At 29.2% G+C, this 15,009-nt stretch overlaps 1 protein-coding gene across 1 annotated transcript; it reads left to right on the plus strand.

Moving 5' to 3' along the window:
• LOC18592443 (putative protein TPRXL) lies at nt 9,814–11,015 on the plus strand. The gene has a single exon (XM_007019195.2). The coding sequence runs from the start codon at nt 9,874–9,876 to the stop codon at nt 10,777–10,779; it is 906 nt and encodes a 301-aa protein (XP_007019257.2). The 5' UTR covers nt 9,814–9,873; the 3' UTR covers nt 10,780–11,015.

Genomic DNA, 15,009 nt, shown 5'->3' on the forward strand with positions numbered 1-15,009 from the left:
TGAGCTTCTAGTCTTGACATCTATCAAAATACCATACATCATGAAACTAAGAGAGTGTGAAAATTGATTGTGATTTGAAATGAATCATTTTGTGAAATGTTTGATTTTCAAAAAATATAGAGTTGAGAAAATGTTACATTTGTGAGCTTAGATGGAGAAACACCGTTTCTTCATTTGCCGATCTAATGGTGAAACCTTTTTGTTACCCAAGACCTTGATGTGTTAAACCATTCAATATATCCAAAAGACCAAATTGTGATCTGACCCACCAAAGTTCATTTCAAATAATAATTATCGATTCTCAAGAGATTCAGATATCACATGTTTTTCAAACTTGGATATTCTATCACTTCAACAAGGAAAATATGCAGAATTGATACATTTATGTTCCAAGATTCAATTATATTTGATCATGAAAGTAATTGTGTGGGGAATTTGTGGTCATTTTGCCAAAAATCAAGATGATTTTGAAAGTTTTGATTTTAAAAAAAAAGTTCGAAAAAGAAGAAAGAAGAGTCCTTATGATTATTGTGAGGTAAATCTATAATCATTTCATGAGGATAAGACAAGCATTTTGAAAAAGACAAAGTCATTTCTTAAGAAAATAGTGAGGAAAAAGTGACGCAAGGAAGTGTTTTCATGATCAAAGGGCATGGAAACATTGAAATCAAGTTTGAATTGATACATAATTCCTTATTGATATTTATTGTTTGAAAATTATTTAAAAAATTTAGATCAATATAACAAGATTGACAAAAAGGTTTTTCTGTTACGAGAAATTTGGTAACTTCACAAGAATGTCACCAAAAAATGACCAAGGACAAGAAGAATGGTTTTTGAATAAAGGAATACATTTAAAATGAAAGGATGTTTGTGAGTATCTCTTATTTCCATCATGCAATCATGCATACATGAACGTTCACGTACATGACCATACAAAATTGACATTCAAAATTTTCATTAACACATCTTTCTAGGATCTTGCCATCCATCATAGAATTTTACAATGATATCAAGTTTTGATTAAGTTGAAACACATTTTCATCAAAAGAAAAAAATTCAAAACTTCCAAGTGTATTTTCAAAAACCTTCAAGTAACAAAATCTCTAAGTACATACTTAAATCCTCTAGATACAATTTTCAAAACCTTTGAGTACATCTTCAACACCTTTGAGCACACCTTCAAATCCTCTAAGTACAATTTTGAAAACTTCTGGGTAACAATTCCAAATCCTCCCGATATAATCTTGAAATCATTTGGGTAAACATTTTGAAAACCTTCGAGTACACCTTTAAAACCTCTGGGTAACCACCATCAAATCCTCTTGGTAACTATTTTGAAATATCCAAGTAATTACCTTCATGACTTTTTTTGAAATTACGTATCCTCATTTAAAGATGAGGAGAAAAGCCTTTTCTCGCAAAACTTCCAAGTACAATATTGAAAACCTTTAGGTACAATCTTGAAAACCTTTAAGTACACTATCAAAACCTTCGAGTAACCATCATCAAATCCTCTAAGTAACTATTTGACAGTCTCCAAGTAATTATCTTCATGACTTCTTTTAAGTTACGTAACCTTATTTAAAGATGAGGAGCAAAACCTTTTTCGCAAAACCTCCAAGTACAATCTTCAAAACTTTCAAGTACATTCTCTAAAACCTTTGGGTAATATTTTATAAAATCTTTAAATTGAGAAATCAAAGAATCGAGCTCATTTTGAGATGAGCCAAGTCTTAGTGGCCTTAAATTGCCTTCTTGTTATAGCATACGAGTTTGAAAACCCAACCACTAGACTTCGAAATTTGAGGGCCACCACCAATATTTTTTATCTAGGTGTGATTGACTTCCTATTAAATTCATTCTACTCGACGAGTCTTAAATTGATTTTAAGTCTGTTTAAAGAACAATAATCTAATTTGTGAGCTTTGAGTTGGGTTTGGGAGTATGGTTACGCACGAGAAAGGATTAGCACCCTCGCAACATCCGTTCAAAGAACAATACCAATTAATCATATGTTATCATTACTTAGCCTTAATTTTTTATTTTTATCCTATTTCCCTTAATTATAATTTATTGTTTGATTTTTTATTTTTGGTTTTATTCACGACCTAAAATCCATTATTCAGTTTATTTGTATAATGTGCACTTAATGCAATTATGAAATGCATGATATAAATCTTTATAAAATGTCAAATGAAAACCTTTTGTTGAGAATATTTTTCGAATTCACCTATCATACTAATGAGACCTAAAATATTCTCTCACCAAGGGAATTCTTCGAAAAAACTCACCTTCATAAGCTTATCAAGAAAATCCTGTCATTGGAGCAATCATCTGCAAATAAAAACATTTTCATTTAATGCAACTCTTAATACGAGTAAAGGTTTTTTATTAAGAACATTCTTCGAGTGCTTCCATACTACTAGTGGGACCTGAAGATATTCTTTCACTTAAGAAATTTTTCAAGAAAACTCGCATTTATAAGTTTTCTTGAAAAGTCCCATCATCAAGGCCCTAACTTGTGTACAAAATATATCTAAATGGATGCAAAGATAGGTAAATAATGTGATGATGACGTGCAACAAATTTTGATACTTATTGTTTTTAATGCATATATTTAGTATTGTTATTATTATCGTCTTTTATATTCCTTAATATCTTGTTATTAATATTTTAAAAATATTTTATTTGAATTAATATATTGAGATTTAAGATTAAAACCTTCCCATCATACTGGTGGAGTTTAAATCAAATCTCTCACCTAAGAAAGTTAACCCAAGATTTATGACTTCACGTATCCTAGATAAAAATTCCATCTTCGATCTAACTCAAATAATAAATTCACATTTATTTTGTTATTATTCTTCTTATTTGTCTATTGCTTTTACATGCATTATATATTTTGCTATACATTTTTTTTTATAAATTTCATTAATTTTATTATCTAGAATAACTATTCATATAATATTAGACAATTAAAATTAAGAGCCTCTCATCATTTTGACAAGGTCCCAGTTTATTTAGAATTAGTTACTTTTCATTATTCTAAATTAATTAAATAATTGATTGTATTTTCAAAACCTTTATATTATATATTTTTCATTATTATGTATATATTTTTCTTTTTTTTCTTGTTTGCATATTTTGAATTTTTTCTATATAAAACATTTATCTCTCCTATCCTATTTTTTTGATAATCACATGTTCTATTTTTATATTGACATATTTTCTTATTCACTAATCTATTTATTGTATTTTATATATATATATTTTAAATACTAAATCAAAGCTTCCATCTACATAATAATGGTCCAAATACCCTAAAGAAAATAAACCAAATACATAAGACAAAATAGTTAAAGGGCTTACCATCTCTCGGCTTGACAAAGACCTAAAACCAATGGGTTCAAGAGCATACGGGCCTGGTTTGACTCATTTGGAACGACCGAAAACATTGTAGCAAATCCTCCCCCACTCCAAAATGATGTCGTTTGGCATTACACCACAAGTCCTTTTTCTTTCCTTTTTTTTTTTGCCGTTCCTTTCTTCCTTAAACGGTGTTATTTTGGCACTTTGAATCTCAAACCCTAGGTATAAAACCTTTCTTTTCTTTCTCTTTCTTTCATTTCTTTCCCTACACACTCCCTTTAAGTTGACAACGCCTTTTTCTCTTTTTCAAACTAGACAAGAAAAAAAAACTAAGACCCCTTAGATTTGGTCTCCTTATTGCAACCGTTCCCCTCTCCTAATCATCAAGTGTTAAATGTTTAAGGCCTTTCAACCCCAAAACAACCACCGAAACAATATTATCCTTTCAAGCTTTCCAAGGCTTTCAAACAAACATTCTCTTTTTCTTTTTTGTTCACTTGAGGAATTAGGTATCATACTGGTTGTTGGAAAAACTATGGCTTTTGTTTTGTTTTTATTTTTTTTGGTATTTTCTTATGTTAGAATCGGCTGGTAGATCTAAGGCTTAGTTTTTTTTTGGATTTCTTTTAGAAGTGGTTAGGATTTTCTTAAAAGAATACTGAAAATTGTGATTCGTGAAAGAGAGATCTTAGGTTTTTTTATTTATTTTAGAATTGCCTCTTTTTTTTTTTCATTTTGATAGTCTTTGCTTATATAAGTGGGAAAGGATTTTGAAAATCCTTTTTGTCTTCTTCCTGCCATTTGCAACACCTTGGTGGTCATATCAGTAAGGTCTTTAAATTTAGTGACCTATTGCCAAACCCTTGATTTTCAAAATTGACTTTGAGGCTTTCACCAAATAACATCGAGGGGAAAAAGTGGTAAATTTTGAAAGAAAAAAAAATAGACTTAGCTAAGATTGGCATATCCTAAGAAAAAAAAGGCATAAATTTGGCTTGAAGAGAGAGAAGGTTGATTGCCATGGCAATCTAACCTTAGTTGGTTGCCACAAAAGTCACCTTGGTTGTCATGCCAAGCATGGTAGCAAATCAAGAATTCCCCACTTATTTTCTTGTTTTTCTTTCTTTTTTTTGTTATTTTCTTATATTTATTAATATTATTACTTTGATTAAGTTTGGAGCTCTTTGGTTTTAAGGATTTAAAAGGCCCACTTAGAAGCAGTTTAGACTTTTTTTTAAAAGCCAAAAGGAAGTCCAAAAGAAAATTAGACCTAATACATCTTAATGAAGAGAAAATAAATAAATAAATAAAGATAAAATATAAATGCAACTAAAGTTCTGGTCACAAAATAGTGTCTACAACTACCTTTCTTTGTGCATTCTTGAGAATTAAGGATAGTGCAAAGATGTAGACACCTTACTTCTACCAAATTAAAAGTGCTCTTTTATTTTTCAATGATGCTACACAACTTAAAAAAAAGTTCTTAAAGATGATTACCCAAAGGTTTCATAAGGATGTACCCAGAAGTTTTGAAAAAGTTGTATTATGAGGTTTTACAAAATGTACTTGGAGGTTTTATAAAATGAACTTGGAGGTTTTAGATAGTCTACTTGAAGGGTTTAAATCTTAGCATATGTAGTTTATTTTTAGAAAAGAAAGAAAAGAGGAGAAAAGAGGAAATGGGCACATGGTCCGAATAAGTAAACCCAAGGAAAGAAAAGGCAGCCCAAGGAAAAGGTGGCCTAAAAAAGAAAGAAAGAAAAGGAGAAGAAGGGAAGCCCAGTAAGGAAAAAAAGGAAAAAAAGAGAAAGGGGCCTGTTAAAGCCCACAGTCTGAATCTAGTGAAAGCTTGAGCTTCTATTTGACCCAAGTGAGGTATGTTCATTGAGCTTCTCTCTTTTGTTAATAGTTTTGTATTTGGTATTTTGTTTAAGAATTTTTTAACATGGTTAATAGACTTATTATTTTTAAAAAATATAGGCCATGAAAATGATGAAAATGATGCTTAGTAAAATATAAAAAAGAAAAACTTATAAACTAGGATATTAAATAATGAAAAAAGATGATACTAAAATAATTAGGGAATTAGAATAAATATATATTACATGAATTAAGTCAATGATAAAATTTTTATTTGGGATGTGAAGAGTCACAATTTCGAATTAATTTTTTTAAGTGGGTAATTTAGTTAGGCTTTTCACCAAAGCATTGGAAAAATCCTAAATTTTATATTTCAAAACTTTATTAATTCAAATAATCATTTTAAAATCCAACAAGAATAAAATGTATTCAATTAAAGTAAAAAATATTAATTATATAATTTTAAAGTTACAAATTAAATATTGTATTTATAAATGCATTCATTTTGCATCATCTACAATTTCGTATTGCATGTGGGTAATTGTTTTACAAATGGGTAAAAAAAACCTCGAAGATGGGATCATTTCGAGAGACTTGTAGAGATGAGTTTCCTCGACAAAATCCTTATGAGAGGAAAAACTCTTAGATTTCACCGAAGCATTGGGATAATTTAAAAATCACATTACCATTCCATGGCTATATCATGTGCCTTATAACATAAACTTGGTTCATATATGAAAATCCCCGAAGATGAAACTTTTTTGAGAGGTTTGTTGAGACTAGTTTTCTCGAAAATTCTTTAGGTGAGGAGAAATTCTTAAACTTTACCAAAATATTGGGATAATCTAGGAAGATTTTTTCGATATAAAGATTTCATTTATGCATCAACAAACAAAAAGTGAAATAATAAACTAATAATAATAAAATATAATAATAAGTATAAAAAATGCACACAATTCAAGACCAAGAATAACACTAGATAAATACCTAATAAACCTGATGACAAAGCCTTTTTAAGGGGATAAGCGTGTCTTCTTAAATACTTTTGAGGTAAAGAGGATTTCAAAAACCCTTACTAGAGTGTTAGAAAGGTCTAAGAAAAATCTCCAACACCAAACAAAATAAGAAATAAGACATAACAAGTAAATAATAATTAAGGAAAATGAGAATTAAATTAAGAATCAAGAATTAAGGCTAACATAACGATAACAAATGATTAATTTGTACTGTTCCTTGAACGAGTGCCATAGGGTGCTAATATTTTCCCCGTGCATAACCGTACTCTCAAACTTGAAATTGTTCCATAGACCAAATCCTACTTCTTAAAATAAACTTAAGTTAAGCTTAAAGTAACATTTTAAAGGAATAAACTCAAATAAATGGCCAATCGCAACTAGATTAAAAAAATTATTATTGACTCCATTTCATGTTGAGCGGATGGGTTCCCGAACCCACATGTTATGCCAATGGCATAATACTGCTATCATTCACCCACTTCAATCTCAATTTTTATAGCTACTCCCTCTTTTCCTTTGGTAAAGTCCCCACAACTCAACTTTCTTTTTCACCATTTCCTCTTTTCTTCCATGGTCAAACCCTTCTTATTGGCATTGAACTTTGAGGACCTTGATCATATTTTCTTGCTATTTTATTTTTTTATTGTGTTACCAAAAATATTTGTTTTCCACTCCTTAATATCAACTTTTACGTCCCTAAGTTTGCTCCAAATCCTACTATTTTCACCATCTGACTTTTCATAATTTATCCTAGCCCCCTACCACTAGATCTTGAAAACTCTTCTCATCCAACCAATAGTTAAATAACTTAAATGGTTTTGGCCCCCACTTAACTCTATTTCATCTCACAATAACTGGATTATGATATGAAATTGAACTTGATAGGCATTCTTGACTAAATCCCTATTCATACTCTAGCCATTCCATGTCAAGCAAAAATCTGTCCAATCAACTAAACACTCATCCCTCTCTATTTCCACATCAAGTATATTTGTCCCTTGTGAGTGGCAGGTCCACAAGAGCTAGGCCATCAATAAATTCCCCAAACTCCCTAACAAACCTATTAATGTTTCCCCTACCAATTTTTTCCTACTCATTCCTCATTGTATTAAAATCTCCTTCTTCCCTCCACACCATATTACCTCTTTTTCATTCATCATCTCTGTTAATTCCTCCCATAAATTCTTTCTTAATAGTTCATCGTTCGGTGCATAAACATTTACGAATCCACACATTCTATCAATCTTTAACATATAACTGAGGTTTTGAATTGGAATTGATTGTTGTGATTACTGAATTATAGTTTTAGCCCTTTTTGTCCTTAAAAATGACTTAAAGTACTTTGAGCTTGAATTTTCTATAAATACTGATGATTGTGGTACAATTTTATTTCAAATCATCCTAAATTTTGTTCAATTCAAATTGTAATAATGTTATAGAACTAAATCTCTTATATTGATCCCAAATTTAGAACAAAATTGAGATTGATTACACTATAAGCGAATTTAGGTTTAGATTTCTTTCATTTCATACACATGTTTAGTTGGAGGGATAGTTAAGCCATTCCTCCTCTATTCCCAAAGAATATTTGTTCCTTTGTTTAGTTGCCCAATAGCGTAAAGGAATAGCCATTCCCTCTGCAACTTCTATTCTTTAAAATTAGCCAAAATCAAAGATTAGCTAATCCCAACTCACCCCGCCCAAGGTATTTGTTATTTTATGGGTGGGGTAATAGCTTTTAAAATTAATCAGACAAAAATGCCCCTTATAAGTGAAAATGAAAAAAAGAGAAAAATAATTTAAAATAAAAAGTTTCAGCTTTTAATTATATATTACAAAAAATTAATATTTTAAATTTAAAAATTACTCAAAATTATTAATATTTTAATCATAATAATATTTAAATTAAATACAAAATATTAATATTTTAAAATATTAAAATTATAGTTTATCAATATTTTAAATAAATTATAAATTATTAATATTTAAAAATAAAATAAAATAAAAATAGCTAATCATATTATAATAAAAAGTTTAAGTTTCTAATTATATATTATAGAAAATTAATATTTTCAATTTAAAATTTAATTAAAATTATTAAAATGTCAATCATAATAATATTTAAATTATAAGTAAAATATTTATATTTTAAAATATTAATTATTAAATTATAAATAAAAGATTAATATTTAAAAATGTTAATATTTAAGTTAAAAATTATTAAATTTTTAAATGAATTATCAATTATTAATATTTAAAAAAGAAAATAAAATGAAAATAGAAAATCATACATTATAATAAAAAGTTTAAGTGTTTAATTATATATTATAAAAAATTAATATTTTAAAATTCAAAATGAATTAAAATTATTAATATTTTAATCATAGTAATAGTTAAATTATAAATAAAATATTAATATTTTAAAATATCAATGATTAAATTATAAATAAAATATTACTTTTTTAAAATTTTAAAATTTAAATTATTAACAATTTAAAGAAATTATAAATTATTATGATTTAAAAATAAAATAAAATAAAAATAGATAATGATATATTGTAATGAAAAGGTTAAGTTTTTAATTATATATTATAAAATTTTAATATTTTAAATTTAAAATTGAAAGAAAATTATTAATATTTAAAGAAAATATTAATATTTAAAAATGTTAATATTTTAATTATAAATTATGAATATTTTAAATAAATTATAAATTATAAATATTTAAAAATAAATGAAAATAAAAATAGATAATCAAATATTATAATAAAAAATTTAAGTTTTTAATTATGTATTATAGAAAATTAATATTTAAAATTCTATAATTAATTAACATTATTAGTATTTTAATCATAATAATATTAAATTATAATTAAAATATTAATATTTAAATTACCAATTATTAATATTTTAAATAAATTACCAATAATTAATATTTAAAAAATAAAATAGAATAAAAATAGATAATCATATATTATAATAAAAAGTATTTTTATCTTTTTATCATCTATTTCTTTGTTATTTCATAATTATTTTTTGCAACTAAACATTGTAATAAATTGTAATAGCAATTCTTACTTTTAATCTGATAGAAACCAACCAAATTAAATAATAATATTTACATTCTTTTATAATTTATTATCTTCTCACAAAATACTTTTTTTATATTACGAAGAAATCGTGCTATGTCTTGGCCACCCTTAAAACCCAAACTATTACCCTTACCCGTAGTCTACAACTTGAACAGGTTAAAGATGGTCAAGCCCTTATTCAACACTTTGCGCAGCTTTTGCTCCAAAGGGAACTGATGTATTGAGTTCAAACTGCCGCGACAATTTCTCTGTTTCAAGTGCACCTTAAAGTTTTTGAGTCGTGGAAAAAGCAAGCATTCATCAGTGCTTTTTTGTATAATTACCGTTGCATAACGGATTTATACCCGGCCAACCAAAATTCAAAAACACATGAATAAAAGCAAAAGCCAGCCTTTACCTTTTCCTAGCTTTTTTCAAAATCCAACTACGTACCTCAGACTATATAAAAATGGTTTTTGATGTTATTTGCCTGCCCATAGTCCTATTCTCATTTTTGTCTTTGTACCTTTGAAAAATTCAGAAACCAACAAGAAATGGGTTCTTGCATTAGCAAATGCAGACCCAAGAAATATTTCATACAAGACTTTAGTCATGTTCAAGACAAGCTTGTGATGTCACAAGCTCCAAAAACTCCCCTTCCTGTGTCAAACAAAATTTCCCCTTTGCCTCTTTCACCTACCATTTCTTCTTCTTCTTCTTCAGTTTCTTCCTTTAGCAACACTACAACTAGTTCATGTTCATCGATTTCAAGCTCAGCTTCGGTCTTGAGCTCGAAGGATAGGTCATTTTCGAATGAGTTCTTGTGGGCATGTGTTAAGGAAAACCCTCATATAATTCGTATTAATTCAATCAAGGAAACTTCTCTTGCATTAGCCACTGCTAAATCTCCTACTCAGAAATTAGGCTCCCCGGTTAAACCAGCTGTGGCACCAGCGAAACAGTCAATCCCGCAAAGGGAGAAGGGCTCTACACCACAGAAAAGAGGGCGGTCAAGTTCACCAACAGCATTGACGCGTCAAAAGAGCTTCCGCAAGGAGCATGACAGGCTTAATCCTGCGTGTAATTTGCCAAGTAGGAGTTTGAGGTCACCATCTCCAAGCAGGAGATTTAGTCCTGGAGATTACAGTAGAGGAATATTGGCAAGCACATCGAAGGAAATTTGCTCATCAAAGCGAATTGTTGGCCCTAAGGTAAATGCACTGAACTCTGTTTCTTCCTCTCTAAGAAAGGATAATTTCAGGCCTTCAAGTCCAATGATCAGCCATCCTAGTCCATTGAAGTCTTGTTTGAGAAATCGGGAGACTTTCATTCACCGCATTAGTTCTAAAATCGATGAAAGTGCGCTCCGTGCAGCCCTGTCCCAGCAAGAAAATGACTCCATTACTATGGAGGACATTGACAATCCTCATATTTCCTTGGATTGTTTCATTTTTCTGTAGAAAATGAGCTTGCATATGCATACTGAAACATTTTCCATTTTCACACTTTTTTATTTTTCTTTTTTGCTTGATTTTCTGATTGCTTGTCCACAATATTCACTATGGATAGGATTAAAAATGATCAACAGGATCAAGTATCTAGATTGATAGTGTTGATTGAATGGGGTGTATTGATTTTCTCAAATTTCTTGTCATATACTAAGATAGAAGAATGAAGATTGTTATTACTTTTGACAGATTTTGATTGGCAGAGTTAGAACACAATTCCTACGTACCGCTCTGCTCTTGCAATCTCTTATGTTCCCAAACACCGAACCTTTTCCTTTTGAATAAAAGAAATTCAGCTTCAATATATATAATATAATGACAAATTTGACTTTAAATCTTTAAAAATTTTAAACAAGCATTCGTGTCCTCAAATAAACATTCACAAAGCAGGGGCCAACTGTCTACGACACTTTCAGGCGGGCCTTAGTCTGAGGTAGCTGGCGGCCCAGGTCAGGGTTTATGGGTAATGAGATCCTTATTCTTTCCCAGCCTCTGAGTTGGGCTGGGAAATGGACAATGGCCCGTTGCACAAAGGGACTTTGTTGGTCAATTGACAGACTGGAAAAAAAAAAATTGAAGATAAAAACAAGAGTAAAACCAAAGTCTGCTCGATATATAATTACAAGTAGCATCCAAAATTAAGATTTTGAAGATATAAAAAGTCTTTCCTTAATTAATATCTTTTCCAAATTTCGCCTAGTGAATTGATTGACTACGTATGTTAAATATTGATATTTCAAATTATATGGCTTAAATTAGTTAGGACCCATTTTTATCACTATAAATCAATTAATTTCCAAACATAATTATTGGAATTGCTGATTTACCACCCAAATTTAAGCATTTGCTCAAATATAAAGACTAATAGACAGAGGGTTAAAACAATTATAATTTTGCAACTTTGGCATATTTCTCTTCCATACTTATGGTTTTGCATAAATTTTACATTTTGGCCTGAAATGAAAACAGAAAAAAAAAATTCTTTTAATAGAGAGGATAACAATAATTAGGCCAAATAATACAGATTGTTTTAAGTAATTTGAACATATGTATAGTGCAAGTGGAAGAGGTCCCTTTACTCTTGGACTTGTAGGGGTGAACGCAATTTTGTCAAGCCAAAGATGGTATATAATAGAAGGATTAAAAACAACTTCTTAGAAGAGAAGAGGAAGATTTATATTAACTTGGTAGAATCCATTATTAGACACAGTTGGTCACCTGTCCTAGCCAGATGGGCCTATCATTAATTAAATAGAGTTAAAGGATTCCCTATCTATTTCTCAGCCATACTCTTCCCAAGAAGTGAATCAAATAGACACCACTCAGTTGAATTCTGTTGCATCACTATTTGAAAAGAAAGATCATAAGACACTTAAAAGATCTACAACACATATAATAGAGGTTTTCTTTTGCATACAAATGAAATTAATGCCATATGTTGGCTGTATTGCAACAGCAATGGCCCCTTCGGCTTACCAATTTTGGTGCAATAAGGGAAAAAACCTGAGGAAGCTTTGAGCCAATCTGAAATGGCATGCTTAATGAAAACTCTAGCAATCGCTCAGCTTATTTTGGAGTTTTCGTTTAATGTTTTCCAAGGGTTTTAATCATTGAGAAAAACCAAGACCCACATTGATACTTAAAGTTTTTATAGTAATTTTGTATGTGTTTTTTTTTTTTTTAATATGACGAAAGAGATATTCGAACTCAATTATTTAAGTATGAGAGATACATGTGCTTACAATTGAATTAAATATTTAAGTACATGTAATATATGTTATTAATGGCATATTTGGTGGAGGGGAATGACTAAGTCATTCCCTCCTTATTCTTTCAAAGTAGTGTTGCATTTGTTTGGTTGCTTTTTACTATTGAGAATATCCATTCCAAAAAATAGCTATTCCCCAAAAAAAGGGCTTAACCATTCCGCTCTCCCTTGTTATTAGTCATTCCATGGCTCATGGTAAAAATATTATTGAAAGAAAATGTCCCTGTTTAATAGAAACTTCTTGGGGAAAAAAAAAAACCAAATGCTTTCTTGAAACAGTTTTCTTAATATGAAGCAAGATCTAATGAGAAAAACATGCCTACTAAATATAGGGATATCCAGATGAATAAGAATTAAGTAATCATTATAAGTAAAATTTTCGGGATTTGTATAGTGTTATAGTTTATTCAAAATTCAAAATGTAATTAATTAGGATATTGATAATGCATATATATATATATATATATATTCTCAATGTTTTTTTTAACATTAATTATGAATGAAATGCCATGTATTTGTAATAAAGAATGCCTTAATAGAATTTCAAAGAGTTAATGAATGAAATTTTAATCCATAACGGAATTTCCATAATTTTCGCAAGCTCTTTAGGCTAACATTTGAAACATATGAGTGTATTCTTCACTTTAAGTAGTAAGAATTATAGAACAGATAAGATTTAAAATGTAAAATGCAGATAAGATTTCTAAGACTGAAAGAATAATGAATGCTATGAGGGCATCAAGCAACTAATTGAGCGATGTGGAAAGCCTCTGCAAATCAAAATGGTTGAGTAAATGTTTCATACAAAAGCAAGGATTATATATATAACTAAGTTTTAAAGTAACAACAGCGAAGTTGAAATTAATTGCATCAAATATAAATTTAAGAAACTAATAAAGCAACAAATTAAAACCGGGATGAGAAAGCATGCATATATAATGCAATTGAACCGACAGCTTGTTAACAAGTATAATTAGCATTAATCAAAGAAGTGATTAGTGTATGTCAACCAATTGGGACAGGTAGGGCAAGGTTGTTATGAGACCATCCAAGAAGAGCTTGTCTTTAAATAAAGCAATAAGACGATTAACTTCACGTGAAGTTGGTTTGGATGTATTAGGTACTGATAAAGCAATTGCAAGATATCCATGTCGGCCAAAAACACTTCATTCCTCAGTGAGTCTTTTTGTTCTCCTTCTCTAGGGCAATTTAGCAGCCGGGGGGCCTCCTTTGAGGGAGTCCCATCGAGGAAGTGATTGATGTAATAATTATGATCCAATTGAAATTTTTTGATGATATACTGGTTTTTTCCCTGCTCTGATCGATATCTCTATCCATATCGAATATTGTTGATCAATATATTCAAACTCTAGTACACGCAGATAAAGCTTATGCCGCCTGAAAAAGAAAACCAAAGTCCTCTTCAGCATTTTAAAAGTTCTAAATAATAATCAAATTTGACCCAAATATTGTTGTCTACTCCAAAGGAAGAGGAAAAAAAATTCCAAGGGTTTGATAAAGTATTATTAGCTAATCATAAATTATATTTCATCACATTCATGTATATACATACATATCAATAAGCCGCTCAATAGGTGGGTATGATATAGGTTTTTGTTTAATTTTGTAGAAATTCGAATATGGACTAATCACAATTAAAATATTTCGTAGAATATTAGGCATAAAGATGCAATTGAGATTAATGCAAGTGTTTGAATTACTTTTATTGTGATACTCCAACCTAAATGACATTTGAACTATATTTATATTGTCTTAAAGTGTGATAAATAGACTTTTATCAAGTTATTTATAAAATATTTGAGTCTATGCTATTTTCTTAGGTTAGATTTATTAAAAACTAACTCGGGTTAATATAAATAACCCATTTAAACATAGCAACCACATTCTTTGGTGGAGAAAATAAAAATTTAAGGAGGGAGTTTCACAAGCATCTTTTTTTTAGGATTCGAGGATTTCCAAGAATAAACTTGAAATAAAATTAAAGTCTATAGCTGGATTTATACTTAGAAGGTGAGTTAAAATCCTCTTTTATTGAAGAAAAATATCTTATTGAGTTGCAAGCATTTGAATTGAAATTTATGAGAAAAACTAATTAGAAGTTTTGTAGTTTTCACATATCTTTATGATGTAGCAGAGGTTGGGCCATTGAATTTTATTTTTATCAATTATTTAAGATTTAAACATGATTATATGCTTGGTTTAGAAGTTGGATGGGGAGAAATCAAATTCTTATGAATTAAAAAGGAAAATATGCATGTAAGAACCAAGTTTCATGTATTGTACCTGTTCTAATTCTGTATTGATCTATAAAGTTTAACTATTTGAGTTATATATGGTTGAAAAGCTACATGTGTCTATTTTTTAATGAACCAAATAGAAATAGATCATTCCAA

The sequence above is a fragment of the Theobroma cacao genome, chromosome 8 (assembly GCF_000208745.1).
Source record: "Theobroma cacao cultivar B97-61/B2 chromosome 8, Criollo_cocoa_genome_V2, whole genome shotgun sequence".
In the NCBI taxonomy this organism is placed as follows: domain Eukaryota; kingdom Viridiplantae; phylum Streptophyta; class Magnoliopsida; order Malvales; family Malvaceae; genus Theobroma; species Theobroma cacao.

Coding starts and splice junctions, on each gene's coding strand:
- LOC18592443 (XM_007019195.2), top strand. CDS start 9,874: ATGGGTTCTTGCATTAGCAAATGCAGACCCAAGAAATATTTCATACAA.